General features: G+C 42.3%; 1 protein-coding gene across 1 annotated transcript; it reads right to left on the reverse strand.

Moving 5' to 3' along the window:
- Positions 1-381: 381 nt before the first annotated feature.
- On the reverse strand, positions 382-7851 carry mlh1 (mutL homolog 1, colon cancer, nonpolyposis type 2 (E. coli)). Its single transcript, XM_084076239.1, has 19 exons — positions 7561-7851; positions 6077-6167; positions 5882-5980; positions 5137-5210; positions 4957-5029; positions 4770-4861; positions 4612-4654; positions 4276-4364; positions 4061-4173; positions 3711-3804; positions 3458-3611; positions 2984-3324; positions 2510-2637; positions 2280-2388; positions 2117-2180; positions 1857-2021; positions 1634-1726; positions 1426-1539; positions 382-988 (listed from the first exon to the last, which is right to left on the reverse strand). The coding sequence occupies exons 1-19, from the start codon at positions 7665-7667 to the stop codon at positions 833-835; spliced, it is 2199 nt and encodes a 732-aa protein (XP_083932365.1). The 5' UTR covers positions 7668-7851; the 3' UTR covers positions 382-832.
- Positions 7852-12710: the final 4859 nt, after the last annotated feature.

Consider the following 12710-nt stretch of genomic DNA (forward strand, 5'->3'; position numbering starts at 1 on the left):
CTAGTAAATTGACTAACATAACATGGCTTGATGTTAACATGACAAGCCCGTTAAGATTCATTTTGTATTTTGGAATTGAACGATCTACAAGCTCACAAAGCATCACGGTGTGACCCTTGTAGATCAGCTATTAGAAATACTGTGGGCATTTTTTTTAAATAGATTCCATGGTTAATGTTAGATTTCTTGGGCTGGCCTGTGGTCTTGTCACATCCACTTTGTAATATTTACTAGGACACTTTTTTATCTAGGAATAAAGTTACAATAGAGATGGGTTGACTTGTCCGAATATTTTAATTTGATTTATTTCCATCCTTCAGACATAGCGAAATGGGTTATGTACATATAACAAAAACACTGGCACCTTTAAATACAGTACCGATAACCCTAGAAACTCAACAAAAAGAAGAGTGCATGACAAGAGGGTGAGTATGAGACCACCATATACCCTCCTCGCAGTTACGTGTCCTGGGTAAATGACAAAGGTGTTAATTTTAGAATGCCAAATTAGGATCTGGCATGTTTAAATTGTGCAATCTTGACATTGCCATAACTTTATTTTTTGCAAAAACTTATAGAGATCCTACTTTTGTTGTCAAAAGGTTTACTCCCTTCGACTGAACCCTCCAAACACATTCTTATCCGCAGTTACAATTTATGGTTTCTAAAATTACTTGTACCCCATTCTATAATGACAGAACCGGTGATTTCCATTGTCCATTTTTACACGAATTGTCAAACATTTGGAGAAATATTTCACAATATTTATTCACACTTACAAAGTATAAAACAAAAATAGCACCTTGACATTCAATCAGCTTTGTCAACAGATTCAACACCTCTCAAACACTTTATAGAGATCAGGTATGTTGGCAATCTGGAGCACACTGCCGTCTTCACTGAAGTGCTTGGGAGGGCTGAAGAGGCTACGTAAAGCCTTAAAGATAATATGCTCCACCTTCCAACGCCATGAATTCATCTCACTGTCCTGAAACAGGAATTACACATCAGTTTTGATAAATGTGTCATGACAAATACAAAGTTTGTGTGCTCACATGCATGACTCATGTTCATTACATATGGCTGTCGGGCAGAAACCTCCATATTTAATCTTTAAAATAAATTTTCTTTTTTATATCATTTATTCATTTTGTTGTATGATTGACAGTATCATGCGAAAATACCCTAGTCTAGAGGCTCACAAAATATGGATGCCAGGTTGAAAGTAGTTAGTAAAAATATTTTAACAATGAAAATCATTAACAAGAGCTTATGATTAAAAACTACAATGGTTCCATTGGAACACAGGTAATTTTTTCCATTTTCTGAAAAGTAATGGTTTTGGACATGCAAAGGTTTCTGCCCGACAGTGACAATATACCATGTTAAATGCAGTAGTAGAAGTTGGCCTGTTTTTCTCCATACCGTCTGCTCATCTCCAGGCCCAGTTTCCAGGATGTACTGCTTCCTGATAGAGTAGAACTGGCTGCACTCCTTACCGAAGTCTCTAAAGCACTCCTTCTCGTCGTCCCAGTTCACCTGCTCAACAGAAAACAGCAGTATACTTCAGACATATTCTCTCGTAATTCAGGTGACTTACTTTGTGTTGTAGATTGACTGCAAGGAATCATACCTCGGTGGCTAAGCGCAGGATGAACATTGGGAGACCCTCCATAACAGGGGTGTACTTGTCAAGCAGTAACGGCAGCCCCGTTAGGTTTCCTTCCTATAAAGCAAGACAAGATTTAGACAAGATGACCAATAACAGAGTAGGACAATTGAGAATTCAGTACTTTCCCTGCCCAATCAGAGAATTGTCTAACCAACAGACTTACCGCCCTACCATATCAACTAACCTGGTCTATCTCCACAGAGAAGTAGTCCGCCAGCATCTCCGTTTTTTTCTTCAGGAAGTCTACAATGTACTGAGCCAGGCCCTCCTTTGGTCCGTCATCCTCCGTCCAGCCACTCTCCTCAGAGTCTAGCGCCATCATGGCCAAATCATACAGTGGAGCGGGCTCCTAATACACATAACCAGCCGTGAGAATCACTGCATTACGAAGGTTAGGATCCCTCATATACTGGCATAAGCTAATTAGATAAATGGGATACTCACAGATAGTCTCAATACACCAAAATTGCCAAAGTCATAGATCAGTATTTGGTAGAAAAGCTCCTGACTGGAATAGATAACAAAACAAAATCCAGAAATAGAATGAATGAGATGTTTCGGCAACCTGAGAGGAAGCAGACACAGTGAACCAAGCTTTTGGACTGACCTGAGTTTGGTGGTGCTGAGTAGGTACAGTTTGGTATGATGTTGGATGAGAGTCCACTGGGGATCCACACAACCCACAAACGAGTGATTCTGGAGCATCTCTTGAAGACCTGAAGGAATGGAAAACATTTCATTTCTGTTATTTGTTGTTTTACTATACTTTATATTTTGTAAATCACGGGTCAGAACTGCATACATTTCAGCTAACTGAAGAAACATTGTCAAGTATACCTTTATGCGTTTTCTCAGTGATCTCAGTTCTGAGCTCCTTGACACTCATCAGCTTGATCGTTCTCCTCCTGGGTGTCGCTGCAGCGGTGAGGTCTTCCTGTTCCTCTGGTCCTGTCCTGGGACGCTTCCTGTGTTCAAACAACCACACACACACACACACACACACACACACTACTCTGCATGTGCTATGTCTTATTGTGTCACAACATCATACAACATCTACATTATAAATAACATTCAACAGAGTTAAGCCATAATCTTCAGTCAACTGTTTTGTCAATAACACAGAAGATCACACACACACACACACACACACACACACACACACACACACACACACACACACACACACACACACACACACACACACACACACACACACACACACACACACACACACACACACACACACACACACACACACACACACACACACACACACACACACACACACACTTTGGAATCTGGCATTACCTGGGAAGATCTGGGTTGGAGATGCTGGTTCCAAAGCCATCTTGTGGATCCCCCACCTCCTGCTCTGTCGCAGCCTCCAGCATCTCTGCATCCTCCATCTCATCCACATCGATGGTACAGAGCTGATGGCTGGTCCCGGCCTCCCCGCTGCTTGTACCAGACGATTTGGTGACAGGCACTGCTGCCTTCTCCTTTGGCTGGAGGAAGGCATCCAGCTTCTGAGCTCGACAGTCGGTCCTCACCATCTGATGCGCGTAGACTCGCTCACCGGATTCAGACGTGGCGCTAGAAGAGGGCTTTACCTCACTGCTGGCGGAGACCGAAAGCCCTGGCAGCAAGGTCTGCACTCAGAATAGAGCAGGGTCTCAACAGTGGTATCATACACCATTCACGTTTAATGAAGGAGATTGGTGGAAGATTTCCATTAGACCAACAACTTTTGTTTTTGTACCTGTATCACTAGTCATGCCATACCTGTGTGAAATACGTGCGGGAGAAGTTGGAGCCCAGCAGTTTGCTCTCGACGTGTTTCTGAACACTCTCAATGATGCAGTCTTCGTGCAAAAAGTGCACTTCGTGTTTTGTTGGATGGACGTTCACATCGATGTTATGCGGGGCAATCTCGAGGCTATGGTAGTGCAAAGAGGTAGGTAAACACAAATGGCATTTAACAGCAATGGCTTCTATTGAGGAATACAAAATAATACCTATCGTTGGATTTATTTACCTTAGATAAAGAAAGGGGTGGGTGTTCTTCGGTAGGTATGCAGCATAAACCGTCTCAATGGCCTTCTTCAAGGCACTTGATTCCACCAGACGATCTGCGGGAGGGAGACCACTTAAAACCATCTGTCTCTATTTTAGGTACATCATAACAGGCGAACATCTTCAAATATTTTAACATAACATTTAAAAACAAATTACATTTTCAAAAATAGCGGAAAGAGCAGATCTACAAGCTCGTAGATATATTTTCGATATTCGCCATACGATGAAATGTATAGGGCTTAAGTGGTTAACACAATGCAATATTATCTACGACATTAAAAGGACAATGTGAATGACTGCTCTACATACGATTGATGAAGAGGATGAGAATGCATTTCTTGACCGAGTAGTTTGCGTTGGAGATATAGCCTTTCAGCTTGTAGGCGAGTTTCTGATCCTCGCAGCCCACTTCGATCAGCTCCCTAGGAACACATACCACCATGTGAACGTTATTCATTCCATCTGAAAGCAGTCAATACTGGGCCATCAGAGCCGAGCACAGGCTTCTTGTGTTTGAATTGTACCTGCTGACTGCATTGCCAAATACCCCACGAATATTATCCAGTATTGATGCGTTGGGTAAGGTCCTGACATCTGCCACAGTCTCTCCTTGCTGAAGACGAAAAGAAAGACAAGGCAAAGATGAAGCTCAGATAATCAGGTCTAAGGTCTAAAGTCCTAAGCCTATTCTATCTGTATTTTCTAGTAATGCTGATCACATGAACCACATCCGGTCCCTATACTGGGCAGGTTATAGGTGAACATTCTACAAATATTCACAGATCTACAAGCTCACAGAACTCGTAGATAGGCTATTTTCACTATTTGAAGTATAAAGGATTTAAGGGATTAAGTCTCACCTTTTTGACAGAAAAGCTCTTCCCAGAGTTGTGTATGGCATACCTGTAAAACATTGTTTGTGAATTAACAGAGACAACTGAAATGACAAGAATGAGCCAGTTAATAAACCAAAGAGAAAGCTCCATGAGGCTTTCGGAGAAACGCCAGGCAGACAGACCTGCTGACCACCTCTACAATCCTGCCGTACTCCTCACTGGGGCTCTTCAAGGCTTTCCTCCTGGTGGGCACATTATAGAACAGGTCCTCCGCCTGCAGGATTGATATCCTTATATTATATGCTTCAATTGGTACAGTATATGCAGTACATCAATCTCTGCAACAGCATGTGCGATCAATGAACTTACAAGGATCTGTGTCCCCTGATTCCCAGCACAGGGCTTAGGAGGGCTTTTGAGTTTCCCATCACTGTAGTTGGCTCTGAGTAACGACAGGAACAATATGACTCATGACACGAGCAGACAGAACGACAGCTTGCTGTGTGCAAGAGAGCAAGAGGAGTGATGAAACATGTGGATATAATGTACCTGTATGCACACTTGGCATCTGCTGTTTTAGTGGTTATTGTCACATGAGCAACATGACTTATACTGGCCAGTGCCTACAAACAAGTACAAAGACACAAATAAATATGAGGTGCATTAACCATGAAAGCAGTATATCCAGTGGTGGAAAACGTAATCCTTCAAGTAAGGAAAAATAGCAATACCACAATGTAGAAATACTCTGTTACAAGTCTTGCATTCAAATCTTTACTTGAGTAAAAATACAAAAGTATTGTCATTAAAATGTACTTACAGTACCAAACATAAGCACTCTTTATACAGTATACAATGGCCTGGATTGTACTTATGATGTTGCAGCTGGTAAAGCTGGGGCTGATTTGAATTACTTTATGGTAACTTAATCAACAATGATCATAATTTATCAGTTAATGTATGTTTTGTATGAATAATCTCCATATGCAAAGTAACTAGAATGAGTACAACATTTGCCTCTGAGATGTAGTGGAATAGGAATAAATATGGAAACACTCCAGTAAAGTCAAAGTACTTCAAACGTTTACAGTACTCTAGCCTCTTTGTATCTGCCAAGTTTTCGTTTCATAAAAACCCACCGTAGACATGTTATGAGCTACTTTCTGTCAATATATTCTAGCAAAAATAGCATCTAAGAGTTGCTTGCGGCTAACAGCACTTGAGTAAATGTACTTAGTTACTTTCCACTCATTTTATAGCCTGACAACGCCAAGAAGTCTATAATAAGGCCTACCTCTCCTCTGAAACCATATGTTGAAATGGCTGTAAGGTCCTGGAATGTCTGAAGTTTGCTGGTGGTGAACCGTTCACAGACTATTTCCATGTCTTCTTTCTGATTTGACCAAGGACAAAAAAAAAACAAGTTAATTGGTGTGTGAATCAACAGTACCAGAGATAAACATGAATGATAACACAGCCGATGACCTACCCTGATGCCAGTGCCATTGTCTTGTATCTGAATGAGCTTCAGTCCTCCCTCTTTTACTGTCACCTGAATGTTGGTTGACTTGGCATCTAAACTGTGACACAGAAAACACAAATGTGATTTAGACCATGGGTTTTCAACTGGTGGTCCGTGGACCACTGGTGGTCCGTGAAGGTATAGCATGTGGTCCCTGACCATGCATTTAGTAATGTAGGAAAGTGAAGATTTGTATTATATTTAATTTTATCGACCACTAGTTGAGAAACAGTATGATGTATGATGATGCATCAATGTTATCAGTTACTTGGAAGTCGGATGTCAAGAACTTCCACGGAAATGGGAGTTGACTGTACCTGTACCGTTTACCTGGTTGAGTCATCATTAGTAGGAAATGTGCCCCTATCAATCGGCATGTGCTTGCTCATACATATGTTGCAATGAATCAGTCAACATGAGTTTAATATGGAAGGTTAAGAGAACAGAACAGCATATCTCAGGTAAATAATGACTGTTAATGGCTTGATTTAATTCACCTCGAATTAACATATTAAATTGAGGCCTTAACAGTCATTATTTAATTTCAAGCTTTTTCCCCCACACCACGCCCATATCCCCCCTCCCAACACAGCAGTGGTCCCCAGGTTGATTCTCAGTCAGGGTGGTGGTCCCTGGTTCATAATCAGTTGAAAACCCATGATTTAGACGAAGTCAGTGGTTCTCAACCTTTTCAGGCTGTGATCCCCCAAAAGAATCATATTTGAACTGGGGACCCCCCAACCTGACAATAAAACACTTGGAATGTAGGAGTTGAGGCATTACATAGATAAATATAAATATTGTGAAAATAGCAGATCTACAAGCTCACAACGTCTCGCAAGCTTGTAGATCGGCTATTTAAGAAAAATGTTGCCTCTTTCTTATATTTGACCAGTTTTTTATAGTAGTTTGCTGTAGCTCTGGTCCATAGCTTTAAGTTTGTTGATTACTTTTGATGCAGTAATGGTCTTTTTCTCTCTTTTTTTTGTGTATAATCACTTTCTGACCAGAAAAGAAAATATTTCACAAAAAAAGATTGTTGTCAATAGAAAATGCATTGACCGGATCTATAGAGGGCGCAGTGGAGTAACTAAAACATTTTTTCCATCCGGTGGATTATTTTACATTTTGGTCAAAAAGTGTATTTTAGACGAGAGGTGGAGGCTCCGAGTGTTCCCACCAAGGAAAGTAGGCTTTCAACATCTTAAATCCGTCTTTGTTTTGGTGAGTAGCGAAACTGTATTTTTTATTTACTACAGACGAGAGACTGAGCTACCGCGGGTGAGCGGGCAACGGCTAGAAAGTAACATAGCGTTAAGGAGAACTCCTTCTAACGCTGTGGACCAGACAGAGCAATCAGAGTAATACACTGGAGAAATAGTTGTGTACACTGTATTTAAGGTTTCATGGTAAACCTGAGCTTGAGTAAAAAGTGGTGTTTGATGGTTTACCAGTTCTCTAGCATCTCTTTGATCGCGTTAGCTGGACGTTGGATGACCTCTCCAGCAGCGATCCGATTGACCACAGTTTCATCCAGCCTCCGGATCACTCCTGCCATTTTCACAACACTGCTGCAACAAGGTACATAAATAACCTACAAAAGAGCTAATGTTAATATTATGGCGAAATCAGATGGGCTGGCGATGTGCTTCACAGCCAATCATGTATACAACTAACTTAAATGTGTGTTTACAAGCACCCTTTCCCAATAATCGTCAACATTAACAAAACACAACAAACACATCCAGAGCTGTGTTCCGTCAGCAGAAATAACGGAGCAGAAATAAGACTTCCGGTTGACGATCTCTTCAGAATAAGAGTACCCTCTAGAGTAAAAAGAAACCATTGAAAACCATTGAAAAACGGTTCATTTGCACATTAAAACTATAAATTAAGCATTTAAACAAAGCTAGAAAACACATATTATGTATATTTGTAATAAAAAAAAGTGTTTAACTGTTTTAATAACATAAAAAATGTATCTAAATGGATAAATGCTGTTCACTGGAGTGCATAGACTTCACAAATTGGGCGCTGGACACGAGACAGGAATTTGTGGCGGCACTTGTGACATACGCACGCGTTCAGGGAGACCCCCTCTACAACGCCACACTCTCCGCTAAGCCAGACAGGTGTATTTGGAAAAGTGGCGGGCCGTCCAGTGAGGTCAGGGGTCAGAAAACAGCCATTTTTAGTGCATAGACTTCACAAATTGGGCGCTGGACACGAGACAGGAATTTGTGGCGGCACTTGTGACATACGCACGCGTTCAGGGAGACCCCCTCTACAACGCCACACTCTCCGCTAAGCCAGACAGGTGTATTTGGAAAAATGGCGGGCCGTCCAGTGAGGTCAGGGGTCAGAAAACAGCCATTTTTAGTGCATAGACTTCACAAATTGGGCGCTGGACACGAGACAGGAATTTGTGGCGGCACTTGTGACATACGCACGCGTTCAGGGAGACCCCCTCTACAACGCCACACTCTCCGCTAAGCCAGACAGGTGTATTTGGAAAAATGGCGGGCCGTCCAGTGAGGTCAGGGGTCAGAAAACAGCCATTTTTAGTGCATAGACTTCACAAATTGGGCGCTGGACACGAGACAGGAATTTGTGGCGGCACTTGTGACATACGCACGCGTTCAGGGAGACCCCCTCTACAACGCCACACTCTCCGCTAAGCCAGACAGGTGTATTTGGAAAAGTGGCGGGCCGTCCAGTGAGGTCAGGGGTCAGAAAACAGCCATTTTTAGTGCATAGACTTCACAAATTGGGCGCTGGACACGAGACAGGAATTTGTGGCGGCACTTGTGACATACGCACGCGTTCAGGGAGACCCCCTCTACAACGCCACACTCTCCGCTAAGCCAGACAGGTGTATTTGGAAAAATGGCGGGCCGTCCAGTGAGGTCAGGGGTCAGAAAACAGCCATTTTTAGTGCATAGACTTCACAAATTGGGCGCTGGACACGAGACAGGAATTTGTGGCGGCACTTGTGACATACGCACGCGTTCAGGGAGACCCCCTCTACAACGCCACACTCTCCGCTAAGCCAGACAGGTGTATTTGGAAAAATGGCGGGCCGTCCAGTGAGGTCAGGGGTCAGAAAACAGCCATTTTTAGTGCATAGACTTCACAAATTGGGCGCTGGACACGAGACAGGAATTTGTGGCGGCACTTGTGACATACGCACGCGTTCAGGGAGACCCCCTCTACAACGCCACACTCTCCGCTAAGCCAGACAGGTGTATTTGGAAAAGTGGCGGGCCGTCCAGTGAGGTCAGGGGTCAGAAAACAGCCATTTTTAGTGCATAGACTTCACAAATTGGGCGCTGGACACGAGACAGCTATTTGTGGCGGCACTTGTGACATACGCACGCGTTCAGGGAGACCCCCTCTACAACGCCACACTCTCCGCTAAGCCAGACAGGTGTATTTGGAAAAATGGCGGGCCGTCCAGTGAGGTCAGGGGTCAGAAAACAGCCATTTTTAGTGCATAGACTTCACAAATTGGGCGCTGGACACGAGACAGGAATTTGTGGCGGCACTTGTGACATACGCACGCGTTCAGGGAGACCCCCTCTACAACGCCACACTCTCCGCTAAGCCAGACAGGTGTATTTGGAAAAATGGCGGGCCGTCCAGTGAGGTCAGGGGTCAGAAAACAGCCATTTTTAGTGCATAGACTTCACAAATTGGGCGCTGGACACGAGACAGGAATTTGTGGCGGCACTTGTGACATACGCACGCGTTCAGGGAGACCCCCTCTACAACGCCACACTCTCCGCTAAGCCAGACAGGTGTATTTGGAAAAGTGGCGGGCCGTCCAGTGAGGTCAGGGGTCAGAAAACAGCCATTTTTAGTGCATAGACTTCACAAATTGGGCGCTGGACACGAGACAGCTATTTGTGGCGGCACTTGTGACATACGCACGCGTTCAGGGAGACCCCCTCTACAACGCCACACTCTCCGCTAAGCCAGACAGGTGTATTTGGAAAAATGGCGGGCCGTCCAGTGAGGTCAGGGGTCAGAAAACAGCCATTTTTAGTGCATAGACTTCACAAATTGGGCGCTGGACACGAGACAGGAATTTGTGGCGGCACTTGTGACATACGCACGCGTTCAGGGAGACCCCCTCTACAACGCCACACTCTCCGCTAAGCCAGACAGGTGTATTTGGAAAAGTGGCGGGCCGTCCAGTGAGGTCAGGGGTCAGAAAACAGCCATTTTCAGACCCCCTCTAAAAAAAATTTTTTTGAAATAGTGAAAATAGACGATTAGCATGCAGATATACGTCAGAATCACTTGTCAGTGCACATTTATTTATATTTATTTATTTAACAGGGACAATGCACATTGATCAACATGTCAGTTATTCACGTCCATGTAAATGAGCCAGAGTTGGCTAATTTTCATCTGTAGTCCCTGGGCAGGCTGTTAAAAAAGTGGTATAGTTATCCATACAAAAAGAGACATTGTCAACTATACAAAACAAGTAGACATAGTACAATACAGTAAAATAGGAGGAGACACATCAGTGATTAATGGAGGCGAAATTTACTCATGATTACAAATTTGGTTAGCTTTTAGCCATCTTTTAAGGTTGAATTTGAAGGTTAGAAAGTTGTTGGTCTCTCTTACTTCGGTAGGAAGACTGTTCCAGTGATGGGGGGCTCTAACAGAGAAGACTGTTTTACCAACACACTCCGTCTGAATGGTACCTCACAGTCTCCTCTGGTAGTTGCCCTTGTTGATCTGTCACCACTCTCCCTTCGCTCTATGAACTGTTTTAGTGGTGGAGGTGCAAGCCCATTTAAAACCTTAAAAATGAGACTGGCATCTGCAAAATGTTTAAAGCTATCAAAATTAAATAAATTATACTTTTGAACTATACGGCAATGGTGGTAACGGTTGGGTTTTTGATCAAGTGTTTTTAATGTCTGTTTGTAAAGTGATTCTATGGGTTTGAGAGTTCTTAGATGTGTCTGTCAGTGCATTGTGCAAATAACATTGTGCAAATAAGTGTCAATTGGTCACCTGGTAGTACCAGGTGACACTTTGCCGACTGGGACTGTACGTGTGGGACTGGGACTATTTTAAAATAGTTAAAATAGGCGATATACTGTACAAGCTCACAATGTGATTTACAATTTAGGCATTTAGGCATTTAGCAGACGCTCTTAATCCAGAGCGATTTACAGTAAGCAAGGTAATACATCAAATACATAGAAATAGTAATCTAGGATCATACTGTATGTAAACCAAGAATCATCAGTCTAACAGCTCCCTATCCCCCCAAAAAATCTATAATCTCTACATTGAAACTATTCAAACTATAGGATGCCAGGTCAACAATGGCCTGGCATCTGTCTACATAACATGGTATCTAATTACATTTTAGCCTTTGCATAAGCCTGCAAGCCTGCAATGCGTTGCTATCTTGTATTTTTGCACATTTGCCACTGCTGCTACAGATTATCATACATGTTTTAAGAGGTTTATCATACATGCCATTCCATCTGTACTTTCATTTTATTTCTGTTATCTATAATTCTAAAAAGATATTGGTTGTGTTAGCACAGTCTCTGTAGAAACAGCCCCAAACATTTCACTGCTTGTACCTGTATTGAGTAAGTGACAAATAAATCCCTATTGATTCTTGTTCAGATTAGTTCCAGAGTTCTCTTTGAAAATGTCACACATTTTGAAATGGCTCCACATCCATTACCTGATAGAAGAGAGTTTCAGATTTTCATGGAACTTGGTAGAAATGATCTCTAGGCTGCCCTATAAAAATGGCTCAAGGTCACAATCATAGTCACAGTCAATGTTACATCAGTCATATCTCAGGAACGGAGAGAGACACAGAACGAGATGTTGGTGTGTGCCTTATAATGGTATTGAAATTTTATACTGATGTCAAACTGGGAAACTGAAATAGAAGCAAGGCTTGTCCATAGCCATGTCTGTTTTGTGGGAGTATCCACACATATCTATCAATAACTGGTCAACGCAACAGTACTGTATACACAGAAGATGCTTTAAAACTTCCTGATGATATTCTGTGGCACTTCTTGGGACTTGCATCCTCTTCCAAAAAGCCAATGAGTAGGTTTGATTTATTATGGAGTCATAAGGAGGTGACATCAATAGAACTTTTTAAAAGGTATTTTATTTAATTTGATAGGTGAAGTCACAGCAGTAGATTGGCTAATTTCAGCATGCAACCAAGTGTAAAATGTAGCATTACGACGCCATCAAGGCCTGCCAAAATACATTTTTGACGACAAAATCAACTGTAGATTTAGTCGACTAAAATCGTATTATATTTAGTCGACTAAAACTACACTAAAACAAACATTTAAGGTGAATAAAATATGACTAAAACTAAATTAAATGTTATTCAAAAGACTATGACTAAAACGAAATAAAAACAACAACAGGTAACCTCAGTCTGTGATATTAATCTACATTTTTTTGTGTTAAATTGTGACTGTAGCCTGAATGATCAGCGGCCAATTGTAAGCAAGAACAGATTGTTATAATTGTAAGTAAGTAATAGTAAGTGCCACGGCAAATAGCTGTCTCATGTCTGGCTTAGCGG

Source organism: Gymnoscopelus microlampas, assembly GCF_963454915.1.
Source record: "Gymnoscopelus microlampas genome assembly, chromosome: 13".
Taxonomy (NCBI): domain Eukaryota; kingdom Metazoa; phylum Chordata; class Actinopteri; order Myctophiformes; family Myctophidae; genus Gymnoscopelus; species Gymnoscopelus microlampas.